This window comes from Zalophus californianus, chromosome 4 (assembly GCF_009762305.2).
Source record: "Zalophus californianus isolate mZalCal1 chromosome 4, mZalCal1.pri.v2, whole genome shotgun sequence".
In the NCBI taxonomy this organism is placed as follows: Eukaryota; Metazoa; Chordata; class Mammalia; order Carnivora; family Otariidae; genus Zalophus; species Zalophus californianus.
The window spans coordinates 23,843,493-23,859,097 of NC_045598.1; the positions used below are offsets into that span (position 1 = coordinate 23,843,493).

The 15,605-nt window shown below is 57.9% G+C and overlaps 1 protein-coding gene across 1 annotated transcript; it reads left to right on the forward strand.

The window, feature by feature from the left end:
• Positions 1-7,040: 7,040 nt before the first annotated feature.
• Positions 7,041-14,971, forward strand: HCRTR1 (hypocretin receptor 1). Its single transcript, XM_027567902.2, has 7 exons — positions 7,041-7,245; positions 7,479-7,657; positions 8,833-9,076; positions 9,522-9,637; positions 11,118-11,344; positions 12,462-12,583; positions 14,298-14,971. Exons 1-7 carry the CDS (start codon positions 7,041-7,043, stop codon positions 14,486-14,488), a joined length of 1,284 nt encoding a protein of 427 aa, XP_027423703.2. The 3' UTR covers positions 14,489-14,971.
• Positions 14,972-15,605: the final 634 nt, after the last annotated feature.

The following is a 15,605-nucleotide window of genomic DNA, read 5'->3' on the forward strand; positions in this document are numbered from 1 at the left end:
ATCGGGCCTACTGGAGCAGTCCAGGATAATATCCCCCTCTCAAGAATCTTCACTGAATCACTTCTGCAAAGTCTTCTTTGCCATATGAGGTAACAGTCACAATTTCTAGGGATTAGGGCACGCACATCTTTGGGGGAACATTATGCTCCTTCCCTCGGGTGCTGTATTATCCCCCATTTTACAGATGGTGAAACTCAAGCACGAAGAAATTAAGTAGCGTGCTCAGGGTCACACAGCTGCTCATAAGAGGCAGACCCATAATTTAAACCTGGGCGGTCTGGCACTAGGACCTGTGCTCCTGACTGTGATACTCTCCTACCCGGGCAGAATTCTGGCTTCCTGATGATTACAGAGCCACCTGGCCAGGCCTGGACGGCCTGCAAAGAAAACAAAACTTGCATCTTTCTAAGGCATTGTCATTTGGGAGTCTTTGTCACAGTGGCTGTATTCGAATACCGAAGTCAATAGCTACGCTACATAATTTAAAATAATGATTTTACTCTCTTTTATTCTGAGTGGTTTGAATCTATTACAAGAAAAATATACTTTTTATTCATTTACAGTGTGTTTAATTTGGAGGGCGGGGGTGCCGATCAGTCCATATCACAACCTTGCTTAAACCCTTCAGGGACCCCACTGCCTTTGGGATGGAGTCCAAGCTCCTCAGGCTAGATTCAGGCCAGCCTGTCACCCACCTTTCTATTTCTGAACAGACCTTCGGCCATGTCTACCCCTCACCTTTACTCATGTTATCCCCTCTCCCTGGAATCCGAACCCTTCTTTCTCTCCCACTCCTGCCCAACATGTCCCACTCAAAGCCCATCTGTGAACTCCTATTCATCCCTCATAGGCCCAGCCCAAGTTGTCTCTGGAATGTTTTTCTGTTTATCTTGGTCTTTCTCTGTCCCGTTAAAGACTTTCCTCAAATGTCTGGTGCCTCAGATCGTAGTTAAACAAAACAAAACTACCCAGTCTACACACACACACACCCCTCCTAGAAAGATCAGGTTTCTCCTTCTTTTCCTTCCCCTGTGTGTGTTCCTCTATCAAAATAATCACACCAGCATACATTTACCATGATCATTGTTTATAACTAATATTATTTATAGTTTTAGGATTTAAGTTCATTAACAGCCTCCTGCACCAATATGTGACTCAAAATAGAAACAATCCCAAATGACAAGACAAGCATAAGGATGTCTGACTGACAAAGCTCCGATTTTTCCCATGATGGCCACTCTGATTTTTTGAAACATTACATCAGTTTTAAGTGCGGGTGTGTATGAATGTGAGTCTCCGTCTTGCTGGCGCCTGCTGCACCCGCCCGCGGTGATCCTGACACAACGCTGCAGGCCAAAGGATCCTGTTGGTCGTGTCTTATAACCAGTGAAATGAGGCTCAGAGAGGTTGTGTTAGTTTCTTGTGGATGCTGTACAGATTACTGCGAACTTAGGGCCTGAAAACTACGCAAGTTTTTCTCTTGCCACATTTCTGGAGGTTAGAAGTCCAACATGAGTTCAGTGGACTAACATCAAGGAATCAGTGGGGTGAGTTCCTCCTGGAGGCGCCAGGGGTGAGTCTGTTCTTTGCTGGCTTCCAGAGCCTGCCCACCTTCCTGGCATCACTCCCCCCTCTGCTCTACCACCACACCTGCTCTTTCTGCCCCTCCTGTCTCCTTATTACAAGGCCCCTCGTGATTCTGTCGGGCCCACCTGGATAACGCAGGGTAATTTCCCCATCTCAAGAGCCTGAATTTAGCCCCATCTGCAAAGTCCCTTTCCCCAGGAAGCATGTCACTGGTTCCCGGGATTAGAATGCGGACCTCCTTGGGGGGCCACTACCCAGCCTATCACAGAAGTGAAGTGCCTAGTGCCAGATCACACAGCAGCATGCAGCAGGGCTGGGAGTCTGACCCAGGTCTTTCTGGCCCCAAAGCCTGTGCTTCTAACCACATTTCAACACAAGGCTCAACAGACTGGGAGGGGGGCAGTTATCTCTGGGTTCACATGCATTATCACTGTTGACCCCGGTCCTATCCCGTCCCCCACCCCCAATGCCATGAGCTCCCACTCTAATGCATATGATACCCAACCCCGCCCATCTGTTCACCTGGGGGGTCTCCCCAGACTAAGAAGCAGGGCCCCCCTCTTGACAGCTTACTCGCGTCAGTGTTTGTTGAGTGAATATATGAGTGAGTGAGCAGAGACTGCTGTCTCCAGCCCCTGCCCTCTGTCCTCTGCCCCAGCTTGAAGATGCTCAGTAGCTTGTGAGGCCACCAAGGATGCCTGGCTCTGGGCCCTGCCCCCCACCCCCCACCCCCCACCCCACCCCCCGCTCTCTCAGTGGACATCAATCATTTTCAAGCCACCCATACCCTGAAGGAAGACCAGCCGTTCCTGAGGAGAAGAGGGACAAAGACTGAGCACCTGGCCTGGAAACAGAGGACATGTGGTCCCCGGGTCTCTCCCGTGGGTGTGACACTTTGCTAGGAGTTCCCAGAGGCCAGTGTTGTTAGGCCTGGGGACCAAACACCATAGCCTCCTCAGTGGCCTGCCAGACTAGGCCCTCAGAGTCCCCCATTCCGGGCCCACAACACAGCCCCTGCTGGCCTGCCCCGCACCCCTCTGCACACCTCTGCTTGTTTTCTGATTTCTGTTCTTCTAAAAGGCACCTCTGCCCTGCTCAGAGTGTTCCCATGCACAACCCAGGCCTGTGGCAGCATTAGCTAGTTGAAAACCCAATTATATTTTGATTATTCTAGTCCTAGCCTGACAGAGTTTACTGTAAGTCACACTGGAATTGGGAGGGACGGGGGGGGGGGGCGGGGGGGGCAGCACCGGGGGCCAGTGCCAGGGGATCGCACTTAAAGATGGATGTGACAGGGACCTGGGGCTCAGAGGTTCAGGATTAGATCAACAAGGCTGGGGCTGGCTGGTTCCAGGAAAGAGGTCATGTGTCACCAGTTGACGGACAGCTCAGGCAAAGCAAAGGCTTCAGGCCAGGTCTCCCTGGGCCGAGGAGGTGCCAGGGCTGAGTACCCAGTCTGGAGATGGATGACAGGAGGTGCCTGGACTCATCTCCTGGGCCCTGGTGCTTTGCCAGGAGCTCTCAGAGACCGGTGCTGTTGGGCTCAGGGACCCAACCACCGCAGCCCCTGTGGGTCTTCCAGAGCATCACCGGCCCCTCTTGGGATCCCGGAGTTTTCTCTGAGCATCTACCCAGACCAAACAACTGGCCTCTCTTACCCTTTGGCCATGAATGAGGGAGCCAGACTTAGGACCAGAGGGACCTGAGGACCCAGAGCCTCCTCCCTGGTGAGGGTCTGATAGGAAGAAGTATCTGTTGCCTCAGGGTAGAAGGAACCACTCTGAAGGAACCTTCATCCTGGAGAGCAGCCATCTCTGGGGCACCTAAGGACAAAGGGGGAGTTGGTCACTGGGATCCCTCTTAAGGGGAGATGGGACTGGCTCTGTGAAACTGCATTCTCAGCCATGACTCGTGCACCCCACGTATAATGGTTTGGGGGCCTGGGGAGCCCCTTGCTCCCTGCAACCCAGGATGTCTGGGAGGCCCTGGCTTATGGCACCCCAAACTCTGGGCTGGGCTCCGCTGACGCCCACTGTCCACGCAGACACACATGGGGCTGTAACCTGTCGCTTTAGCAGCCGCACCTCATTCACACCGCTGTCACTTGAATGTCCCCCACGGTCTGCCCGCCATCCCACCCTGTGCTGCAGCCCCCTCCCCAGCCCTGACATGGCAGACAGTCACAGCTCTAGCTGGGGGGGGCGAGTGTGGAAGATTAGATGAGTCATCACTGTGGGGGCAGACATACCCCGTCCCACATACGCACAGTTGCAGAGCCGGCGATGCAAAGGTGTGCCCACCCTCACATTTCCACGCTCACAGGGGTACACGCCAGGGGAGCCGACACTAGTCAAAGCCCAAACCGCACATTCAGACACACAGAGAGACAGACACCCCTACACACACACACACACACACACACACACACACACACACTCGCCACGTACACAAACACCAATACACACAGAGTAAGCCCCATACAGACACAGCCCACTCAGGGTGACCCTCAGCCATTGACCCGGAGCCTGTCCTCTGCTCACGTGTACACTCAGACACACACACACACAGAGTCACACATTAGATTCTCTAGACACATCCTCACAGCCCTTACTCCTAAATACAGAAAAACGTATATACACACATGCAAGTGCAGTCACACACACACACGCATGTGCACGCACACACACATGTGCACGCACACCAGGCGTTCCTCTCTCGAGTCCCCCCATCCATTCCCCTACCTTCGCCAGCACCCCAGGCAGGCAGGACGGAGCACTGGAATTGCAGGGATGCTGTGACCCATCACCCATCCTGCTCAGGGACAAAGTTGTGCCTTAGGATCAGCTTCCATTCTCCCTCCCGTTCTGGAGAGGCAGGGCAGGTCACTGTGTTTCCTCCACCTGGAATTCTCTGGGGCTACCACAATCCCCCTTGCAAGGCTACCTTCTCATGTTTCAGGTCCCCGTGTTCCTGCTCTAGGAAGTCTGTCCTGATGCCCTGGCTGAGTCAATCTGTCCTTCTGGGCCACTTCCCAGCTCTCTTCGTGCCATGGTGCACTTGCTGGGCTGCGAGCCTCCTGCCTCCCCCCAGCCTGGGCGTGTCTGGAGGACCGGGTGCCTCTGTCTGGCAAGGAGGTGGGTAAACCTGAAGAGCATCACAGGCCTGAATCCCAGCTCTGTGTCTGCTGTGTGGCCTTGGGCAAGTTACTGGACCATGTGAGCCCCGTGTCCTCATCTGGAAAATAGGGGCAATAGCAACTACCTCCCTGGACTGGCGGGAAGATTGCGATCACGCTGGCGGCGGGGTGGGGTGGGGGGGGTGGGGGGGGTGCTATACAAAAGGCAGCCCTATTATTCTATCTCATTGCCTGGCACACAGCTTAGTGAATGTTTGTTGAATTTGCCCCTCAGGTTCCCCTCTTCCTGCCCCCACTTACCATCCATCTTGGGAGGGGGAAAGCAGGTATGAAGGAAAAGGATTAGGGGCAGAGAGAACGGTGGGGAGGGGGCTGGGAGATGGGCGAGCCGGGCCTCTGGCCTCACTGGGAGCCAGATGCACCAGCAGCAGCAGGGGCCTGGCCCGAGGCGGTGCAGGCACCCGCTCTCACCCCTGGACCCACCTGTGCCATCATCCTCGTCAGCTAAGTGAGGCCGCGAGGAGAGGTGGAGCTGGGATCCCCCTCCGCGCTGTGGCCCTCCGGAGCTGCCCAGGGCCCGCCAGCACACAGTAGGTGCGCTCTGAACGCCGAGCGACCGGACGCATAAACGCCGGGTGAACGCGAACGTATGAATGAACGGATGGACGCATGAATGGAGGTGGGATGGAAGCATGAAGTGACAGGAGAGGAGGAATGAGCGTCTCCCCCGCCCTCCCGGTCTGGGGCTGGGCGACACGAAGCGGAGACCGGCTGGGGGCTCCCCTCCCCGCCGGCACCTCCCGCTCGGCCCCCACCCCTCCCCGCGGCGCGCAGCCCGGCGGAGCCCGCGCCCAGCCACAGCCCGCATTGGAGCCGCTGCTCGCGCCCAGCCGAGCGAGCCCAGGCAGCGCAGCCTTGGGAGGGGGCTGCCCCGGACCCCTCCCCCGGCCCGGGCCCCTGGAGTCCGGCCTTCGGGGCAGGGAGGCGGAGTCCCCGGTGCAAGGTCCGGGGACCAGCAGCCGAGGACGCCGGGATCCCGGAGCCAACAGGTGCGGGGCTTGGGGGACCCACCCCCCCAGGCCCGGGGTGGAGGTTCCAAAGGACCCTCGGCGGGAGCCAAGGGTCTCGGAGCATAACCTGGGTGGTGGAAGGCAGGGTCCCCAGGAGGCTCTGCCCTCCTCCCGGCAGGCTTCTGCAGAACCCCTAGCGCCCTCGTTCCTCCACCTTTTCCCCGCAGCCCCCTACAGCCCCCGAGGTGCAGGGAGGTCCCGCTGAGGGATTGGGTCCGTCGGCACTTGGAGGAGGTATGAAGGAGCCCCCTCGCTCTCCCCCAGTGGTCTCCAGGGACCGGCAACCGTCCTACACACGTCCGGGGTCGTCTGTGCCCAGCCGCGGGAAGGAGGGGTCTGAGCGAGCGAGGAGGGGCGGGGAGCGAGGCCCAATTTATGAATGGAGAAAGCAGCCTGCGCGCCGGCCCAGCGACCCCTGGCGGCCGTCGGGGCGCATCGCGGCCGCGGGGATTCAAGTGGGGGCGATCCGGGGGTCTGAGGGGCCTGGCTGCTGGGCCTGGGGCTCTCCTCTCTTGCAGGGAGGTCGTCAGTTCCTTCCTGCACCCCTGCCTCCACTGTGTGTCCTACCGGGGAGGGTCCAGGTCTGGCGGGCGGGGCCTGGGTCTCTAACGCCTCCCTTGACCGTTTTTTCAACCAAAAATTCAGGTCTGTGAACTGACTCAGGAGAGAACATTTGCAATCGGGATGGCTTCCCCTCGCAAATCTATGGTGTTTCGGGGATTCAGACAGACCTGGCATAGTAACACTGTGACCTTAAGCAAGGGGCTCAACCTCTCTGAGCTTCTGCAAAACAGGGTTCTCTAATGGTAACCGGAGTCGGCCCTGAAGCCGGGTCCCCTTGCCAGGGCCTGGGTAAAGCACTTGGCTCACATTAGAGCTCATTATGCCTCACCGCGGCCCTGGGAGGTAGGTACAGTTATTACTCCTTTGGAGAGATGGGGAAACCGAGGCTGAAAGGGGAGATGTAAGGTATCCAAGAGCAACTTGCATGGAAGTGAGATGCAAGCCGCATCTTTCTCCATCGACTTCAGGCTCACTGTAACCCACAGCACTCTGAGAATTGAGGGAGCTTATGTGCAAATTGCCTGACACACTCCTAATGTTCTGTCTTCCTTCCTCCCCTCCTTCCTTCAGGAGGTTTGGGGTCCCAGAGACCTGCGTGCAAGGAAGTGGGCTGAGGCCTGGCCTGGGCTCCCCTCCCCACACCAGGCCCAGGATGCCCCTCGGCATCAGCAGCTCCTGAGCTCATGGAGCCCTCAGCCAACCCAGGTGCCCAGACTGGGACCCCCACTGGTGGCGGAGAACTGTCACCGTCACAGGTGCCTCCCGACTATGAAGACGAGTTCCTGAGCTATCTGTGGCGCGATTATCTGTACCCGAAGCAGTATGAGTGGGTCCTCATCGCTGCCTATGTGGCTGTGTTCCTTGTGGCCCTGGTGGGCAACACGCTGGGTAGGTGTTTAGATCCCTGTGGTGCTGCGGACTTGCCCTGGGGACTGGAAGGTGTCCTGGGCCTGGCTTCTCTTTCTCCCCCTCCCCTACCACCCTTTGGCTGGGGAGTGTGGGGGATGGGGGCCGTGGGGGATGGGGGCCATGGGGGAAGAGACTCACTTGTGAGGACGGGCATGGCTCTGTCCCTGGCTTCACCTCCTCCTCCTCTTCCCACCTCCCCCACTGCTCTGCAGTCTGCCTGGCCGTGTGGAGGAACCACCACATGAGGACGGTCACCAACTACTTCATCGTCAACCTGTCCCTGGCTGACGTGCTGGTGACAACCATCTGCCTTCCAGCCAGCCTGCTGGTGGACATCACCGAGTCCTGGCTCTTTGGTCATGCCCTCTGCAAGGTCATCCCCTATCTACAGGTGAGCTCCACCCAGGCGCCGTCCATCACCCCTCTGTCACCCCAAGGACAAAAAACCATGGCCTTGCATAGACCTCAGTGACCCTCAGACTTACCTTTCAGACAGGACGCTGTGGCTCAGTTCCTCTGCCGTGTCATCCTCTACTGTTAGCAAGGCCAGGCCGTGGGGCCTGACACTTGAGGACACAGACCCGGCCCCACACACTCATACAGAGATCCCCTCGTGGTCACACCCGCAGACCCACACGCACACAGCCCTTGGACACACGGACAGTCACCTCCAGGCACCTGGGCGCACTGCAGAGGAGAGAGCACAAGCAGATGGTGACAGACACAAATGCATGCTGAGCCTGCTCCCTGGTTCCAAGGGGGCAGGTGTGAGGAGACCAACCCTGGCCAGGGCCTGCCCTCCCCCAGCAGTGGGAATCAGGATGTCCAGATGGGGCTGGGGGGGGGGTGGAAAGAGGGCCGGCCAGAGGCCAGAATGGCCCCTCAGCTGCATTCCTCGTCCCTCTCCCTGGACCCCAGAAGGCAGGGTTCACTCCCGAAGGCAGCATCCACATCCACCTCTGTTCCTCGGCTCATGTCTGCCTCCCTGCGGAAGGCTCTTTCCTCACAGCCCAGGGAAGGGATGGCATCCCTAGGCAGAAAGAAATGCCTCTTGGATTTCCATTGTTGTAAGATTTTCCACTCAACAGATTAACCCTGGGAACGCTGGGAATAAAGACAGGGTGGGGAGGAAATGCATCTTAGGCAAATTGTTTAACCTTTCTGTGCCTCAGTGTCCTCATCTGTAACATGGGGTAAGAGTATGCACCATGGGGTTGTTGTGAGGATAATGAGAACAGTGCCTGGCATGTAGTAGGTCCCATAAGTGAAAGTTATTCTTCATAGTAGGGAAGCCCCCACTATGTACCAGGTTTCAACCTGGACATTTCCCACCTGTGATTTCATTGATTCTCACAAGAATCCCACCAGGTGGAGGACATATTCCCATTCTGCAGATGAGGCTCAGAGAAGGTGAGTGATGTGCCCGAAGCTACACAGCTCGTAAGCGGTGCGGTCAGCATTTTCCCCACACCTGGCCGCCTGGCATTTCAGGACTCTGAGCTCCTTCACTCACCCCATGTCTGGGGCGGGCCCCAAGAGGCCTGATGCTGTGTCCCCATGGGGCAGGCCGTGTCCGTGTCAGTGGCAGTGCTGACTCTCAGCTTCATCGCCCTGGACCGTTGGTATGCCATCTGCCGCCCACTGTTGTTCAAGAGCACCGCCCGGCGCGCCCGGGGCTCCGTCCTGGGGATCTGGGCTGTGTCGCTGGCCGTCACGGTGCCCCAGGCTGCCGTCATGGAATGCAGTAGCGTGCTGCCTGAGCTAGCTAACCGCACCCGGCTCTTCTCCGTCTGTGATGAACACTGGCCAGGTAATGGTGGGGGCCTGGAGCAGGCATCCCTGAGGTGGGCACCTCTGGGACACGTACCCCTAGCACAGGCGCCTGTCAGTGCACTTCTGGGGTGGGCACTCCCGGGGTGGCCATCTCCCAAAAGGACACCCTTGGAGCAGGCTTCTATGGGGTGTGCTCCCAGGGTGGGTAACCCCTTGCCAGATGCCACAGAACAGGCATCCAGCAAGGATACCTCCAGGGTGGGTACCTCCTCCAGTCTAGACATCTGCTAGGGCTCCTTCCAGGATGGACACCTCCGGGCTGGGCAACTCCAGGCTCTCTCTGCCACGGTGCCTGTGTGAGGCCCAGCTGCTTGTTTGGCTCTATGGCTCTAGATGGGGCAGGGTGGCATTGCTAAGCAGAACAGGCTGGAGGCTCCCAGAAGGGGGGAATCTCTGGCCCTTGTATGTCTTGACCCCTACAGATGACCTCTATCCCAAGATCTACCACAGTTGCTTCTTCATTGTCACCTACCTGGCCCCACTGGGCCTCATGGCCATGGCCTATTTCCAGATCTTCCGCAAGCTCTGGGGCCACCAGGTGAGGCCCGCTCTGGTGTCACTGTCTGGGCTGGGAGGGGAAAGGGGTACTGGTCTAAGGAGACAGACAGAACCTGCCATCCTGGCTGCCACCAGAGAGAGGCAAGGCCCAGGGACATGTCGAGGTCAAGGCCAAAGCCCTGGTGCCTACCCTGGATCCGAATAGCAACTAATATCGGTTTCAGTATCTAAAATCTAATCATCGTTCTGACACCAGTAGCTGCCGTTTATTGTACCATGTACTTCCAGCTAGTCTTGCCTCCTCCCAACCATCATATATTATCCCCAACTTAATGTATGAGAAAACGGAGACCCAGAGAGGCAAAGCAACTTCTCTCGAATCCCTCAGCCAGCCAGGGGAAGAGCTGTGACATTCTAGTGCTCAGGTCAGCACCACAATAACAGCACCTCTGTGTTTTTGCCAAATTCGGCACTTTGCTCGCAACTAAATGAAGAAGCAGTAGTACCCCCTTTGCAAATGCTGAGGAAGGGCAGCCAACTTGCCACAGCCGACGAGTGGCAGAGCCTTTCTGGTTCCGGAGCTGCCCGCTCGTCTCCGTTACAGACCCACTGACATCAGGTTCGGGGGGTGGGTATTGGGGGGGGGTGAGGGGAATGCTCAGAGGTTCTGGGCACTAGGGGGACTAAGTTCTGGGTCCTGTGCCTGGGCAAGGAGAGGATGCAGACCAGAACGTGGCCACCCTGCAGTCCACCAACACCTGTCATCTGCCCCTGACAGCCCCCCAGTCAAGATGGCAAGAGTCCCTATCCTCCTCTAATAGACGAGAAGACCAAGGCTCAGAGAAGGAAAGTGAGTTGAACGAGCTCACATGGCTCGTGAGTGGCTGAGCTGGCCCTAGACCCTAATTTCCCTCAACTCTAGCCCCATACCCCTCTTTTGGGGGGTGATTCAGGTGTCCAGTGGTGTGAGAGGCTTCAAGGATATCTATGGCTTCTCCAGAAGCCTGGAACCATCCTAGGTTTCTGGGCAGTGACCTAGGCAGGGACTGTGCTCTGAGGCCCAGGCCATTCCATGCTGCTCACCTGCTCACCTGCTCGCTCCTTGCCCAGGCCTCCCCCGTGTCAGGCACAGGCCGGGGTTGGGGGGGCGGGTACAGCTCACCCTGCACCCCTGCCCCCACAATAGGAAGCGATGGCCTGAGGAGGATGGATGGGTAGCTTGGGAGGATGTTCAAGAGTCTCCTGTCTCTGTGAGGTTCGGTTCCTTCATCTGTAACTAAGGGCCAGTAACACCTTCCCTGAAGACGTGCCACGGGGGGCTCACAATGAGCTCGTGGAAGATGAAAGTACACTGTTCACCCTCCATTCCAGAGGGTCGGTCTTCATCATGAATATTAGGTTCCTTCCCTTGGCCCACCTCCACTGCGCCCCGGGGTTCACCCGGAGCAGGACCCAGCAAAGGAGAATGGCCCTCCTGAGGAGCTCCACCCACCACTGCCCTCTCTGTGTGTGCCGGACAGATCCCTGGCACCACGTTGGCCCTGGTGAGGAACTGGAAGCGCCCCTCAGACCAGTCGGATGACCAGGGGCCGGGCCTGAGCGCAGAGCCCCCGCCCCGGGCCCGGGCCTTCCTGGCTGAGGTGAAGCAGATGCGCGCGCGGAGGAAGACGGCCAAGATGCTGATGGTGGTGCTGCTGGTCTTTGCCCTCTGCTACCTGCCCATCAGTGTCCTAAACGTCCTCAAGAGGTGAGAGCATGAGGGGAGAGGCGGTAGCCTCTCTCTGTTTTGGGGAAAGACGGGCTCTAGGACTCACACCCACTGTGTGGTCTTGGGGGCAGGTCACCTCTCTTCTCTGAGCCTCCCAGCTTCAGTTTCTCGCCTGTAAACTGTGAAGAATGCCAGTTGTAGCCTGCGGGGCTATTATGACAATTTCTCCATCTGTTCACTCAACCATCAGCTCGTGAGGGCTGGGAGCACAGTGACCACGCTCACAGGACGAAGTCTCCACCTTCATGGAGGCTACATCTAGTGGGACAGAGAAATAAGTCTCCACCGTACTGGCAGGCAGGGATACCACTATGGAGACACATAAAATAGGGAAAGAGCACGGAGAGTGACGGTGACAGGAGTTAGTGGGTTTTGTGTGTTTTGTGTGGGTTTTTTTTTTTTAATCTTTTTTTTAGATACAAGGGTTAAAAAAAAAAAAGGCTCATCCAAGGAAATGGCATTGGGCAGGGACTTGAAAGAAGGGAGGGACCCAGGGAGCAGGCCCGCAGGTATCTGGAGGAATAGCACCAGAAGCGGAGGGAACAAGGGGCTCAGTGCGTGGAGGGGCCACAGGGCGCCGGGACAGAGCAGCGGGCTGTTTGTCATGAGACAATCTCGGGGTGAGTTTGTGCTTGGCCACTTCCTGGATCATTTCCTGTGATCTTGGGCATGTCACGTCACTTCTCTGCCCCTCCCTAACTGAACAATGGATGATGTCTTGCTTGACTCATCGTGTTGCTGTGAGGATGGATGAGGAAGTGGATGGGGGCTCCCAGGGGATCTCATAGCTGGTGACTGAGCGGATGAACCCCGGTCCCTGTCCGGACACCCACCCTGGTCAGACTTTCTGTGCTCAAGACCTCAGACCTAAAGGCCCAGGAAAGGGCCACATGGTGGGACAGAAGGGGCAGTGGGAACTCTTGCACTTGATAACCACTCGTGAGCTGTGTGACCTTGGTCAACTCACTTTCCCTTTCTGAGCCTTGGCTTTCCTGTCTTTTAGAGAAGGATAGTGACTCCCGCCCAACACAAACAGGAACACACACACACACACACACATCTACCCTGTTTCTGACTGTCCTCCCCCTGGTCCTAGGGTGTTCGGGATGTTCCACCAAGCCAGCGACCGAGAAGCCGTCTATGCCTGCTTCACCTTCTCCCACTGGCTGGTGTATGCCAACAGCGCCGTCAACCCCATCATCTACAACTTCCTCAGTGGTGAGTGGGCTGGGAGGCAGGGCCACTGAGGGGGCGGCAGTCCCGCCCCCAAGCCAGGCTGAATAAAGGGAGGGCCCCAGAGGACATCCCGGCTCCCGCCTGGGGATCTTGAGCTGGCTCTGCAAACTCCCATTCGGGGAAGACTCGGCCCTGCCCAGGAGCCCTGGTCTGAGTGGGAGACAGGCCACACACTCCCCAGAGTCGCCAAAACCAGCTGACCAGCACCCAGGATCCAGTTGTGCAGATCACGCAGACCAGTGAGTGGGTGGGAAAGGAAGGGGCTAGGCCATCTCCCCTCCCCCTCCCCCCTGTGCCTGCCCAGCGGGACCTTCAGTTGGCCCTGGCTGACCACCACGGGCTCCAGGGAAGCCTGGCCTATGGGAAGAGGGCCCAGGGCTGAGAGGATGACTGTGTAGCCAAGTCATCCAGATAAGGGAGGGTCACCAGCGGAGGCAGCCCAGGGCCGGGGAAGGGCTTCCCCATGCCCAGCTAGACATGGACTGGCAGAGTGGCCAGAATGTGGGGGGCTGTCCCTGGATCCACCTGCCTCCAATACCAGCCTTCTTGCTCCCCTCTCTGGAAGTCCAGGCATCCCCCGTCCCCTCGGCCCACCCCAGGCCTCTCCCCTCCGCTGTCCCACTGTCTGCACCTCCTCCCCCAACCTCCCAGGCTCGCGGCGGTAATACCTCCACCCTTGGACCCACCTGGGCTCAGCAGAAGTATGGCTCACTAGGCCTCTGGCTCCAGAACTAGGCCTAACGAACTGGTCCAGATGCCTGTTCAAGCCTGGGAATGATAATCTTTGGGAAAAGGCTGAAGAAGGAGGGGCCGGGGGTCCATATCACAACCCTCATTGAGACTAAAGAATTACTCTCCGAAGGCTAGCCGGCAGTCTCCAGCTCAGGGGGGAGAACAGAAGAGCTAAGGGCTGCAGCAGAGGCGGGTATTCCTGTCTCGTCTCCATCTACTGAGCACCTACTGTGTGCCTGGCCCTCCGCTGGGGCCCCGGAGAGGCTTGCTGGCGAATGAAGCGCGGTCAAGGCGTTTTCTGCTCCAGACACAATCTGTTTCCTTGGTGTCCTTTGGCCGATGGAGCTGGCTGTGGTAGTCCCTTCTTCCCTACTCTGTCCTCCCCTTCAAGAGAGGGGCTCCGGAACGAGAAGCGGGCCTGACTTCTGGCTGGGTGACTTTGGGCAAGTCGCTGCACCTCTGTGCGTCTCACCTGCGCAGTGAGGATAAAGGATGCCAGCCTCTCAGGGCGCTGGGACCAGCAGGGGAGGGGTGGGGGGTGGGGGGAGGGCAGGCAGAGGTGCCGAGCACAGTGCCTCCTGCAGGCTGCTGCTGTCCTTCCCGTCACTAGGGAAAGCCTAGCCATAGCTGGTGAGTCCGAGCCCCTCCACCCACCCACCAAGGAGGGCAGAGGTGGCCCCAGGCCCCTGAGCCAGACACCACGTTTCGAGCCGGGCTCAGAGCCAGAGAGCAGTCAAGGAATCAGATGAAAATTGCATTTCTCCTTGGGAACTGCTCCGGGGCCTCTGTCCTCACTCTCCCTGGCAATGCCAAGGCCGCCTTGGGGCTTTCTCCTTCCCAGCTCTACTCTGCCCTCCCACCCCCTCACAGGCAGCTGGGCTGGAGCTGCGTGGGTGTCCCTGGGCCCAAGGCCCTTCCTGCTTCATCCATCTCCTTATGGCTTTGTCTTCTGTCTCCAACCAAGGCAAATTCCGGGAGCAGTTTAAGGCCGCCTTCTCCTGCTGCCTGCCTGGCCTGGGTCCCTGCAGCTCTCCGAAAGCCCCCAGCCCCCGCTCCTCTGCCAGCCACAAGTCCTGGTCCTTGCACAGCCGGTGCTCCGTCTCCAAAGTCCCTGAGCACGTGGTGCTCACCACTGTCACCACAGTGCTGCCCTGAGCAAGGGCCTCACCTCCTCATGGAGACTGCTGGATGCAGTGGGAGGCCAGGGCTCCAGACCTGGTTTCCTGCCTGTTTAACTCCGGGCAAGTGACTTCCCTTCTCTGCGCCCAATCTCCTAAGCAGAATTGATGGGAGGATTAAGCACGCTGGAGAAAGCGGAAAGCTCTTTGTAGATTGTGAAGTGTTGTGGACGGGATTATCACATTCCTCTCTCGGCTGTGCCCCCCAGTATCACCCATCCCATCATACTTCCGCAGCTTGGCCTTCCTCCCAAAGATCCCCCTCCCACCCAATTACAGGCCTTCCCTGGAATCTGCTGTAAGGGTCTCGGCGGGCAGTTCCATCTGGCCCAGCGACTCCAGCGAAAGCCCAGCTGCTCTGAGGCCCACGTGAACTAATCTGGGTTCAGCCTTTCCCTGGTCAGAACACAGCCCCAGCCTCACCAGGTGCCGGGTGCACCACAGACTGGACCCTGTTGGCTTTCTGGTGTGATAGAATCCTTTCCATGTGGCCATTTGGCATGGAGGCCAGCAGCCTGAAGCAACTGTAATTAAAAGCCTGGCACTGAATGTTCCTTTTCCTTGTCATTGCACAAAATCTGTGCTGCTTAGGTGAGGAGAGAGAAGGTGGGGAAGCTTGGGGGGAGGGGAGAAGACCAGGCAGCACTGGAATGCTGTTAGCTGCTGACCACCTCCCACCCGCCCCACCCCCAACACACTGGATCCCAGACGGGCTCCGAGCCAGGATTCAGAGCACCCGCGGTGCTGCCTCCTCAGGCGGTGCCAATCCTCTGATGCCCAGGACCTGGATCCTTGACACATCTGTCTGCTTATGGGCCCAGTGGCCTACGGGAGGTAAGGGAGATGTGGGGCCAGACACTGGGGTTAACAGACTGATTTACTGTTATCGTCACCTTCTTGGAAATCAGGCTTGCATTTATTTTCTATGAACTCACAGGATAAAAAGAGAAAGCCACAGACGTGCTCCATCTGCCACCAAGATGATTAGAGGGCTGCCAGAGCCCCTGCTCCTCGTTGCCAGAGCAGGAAGTGGAGTGTAGTCTCAAGTACAGCTCCGCTGAGGGGCGGGAGACATCTGGCAGGGGCCATCTCGG

Excerpts from the sequence above, each read along its gene's own strand:
- HCRTR1 (XM_027567902.2), top strand. The coding sequence starts at position 7,041 with ATGGAGCCCTCAGCCAACCCAGGTGCCCAGACTGGGACCCCCACTGGT. Across the intron at positions 7,246-7,478 it reads CCTGGTGGGCAACACGCTGG|TCTGCCTGGCCGTGTGGAGG; the intron begins GTAGGTGTTTAG and ends ACTGCTCTGCAG. Across the intron at positions 9,638-11,117 it reads GCAAGCTCTGGGGCCACCAG|ATCCCTGGCACCACGTTGGC; the intron begins GTGAGGCCCGCT and ends TGTGCCGGACAG.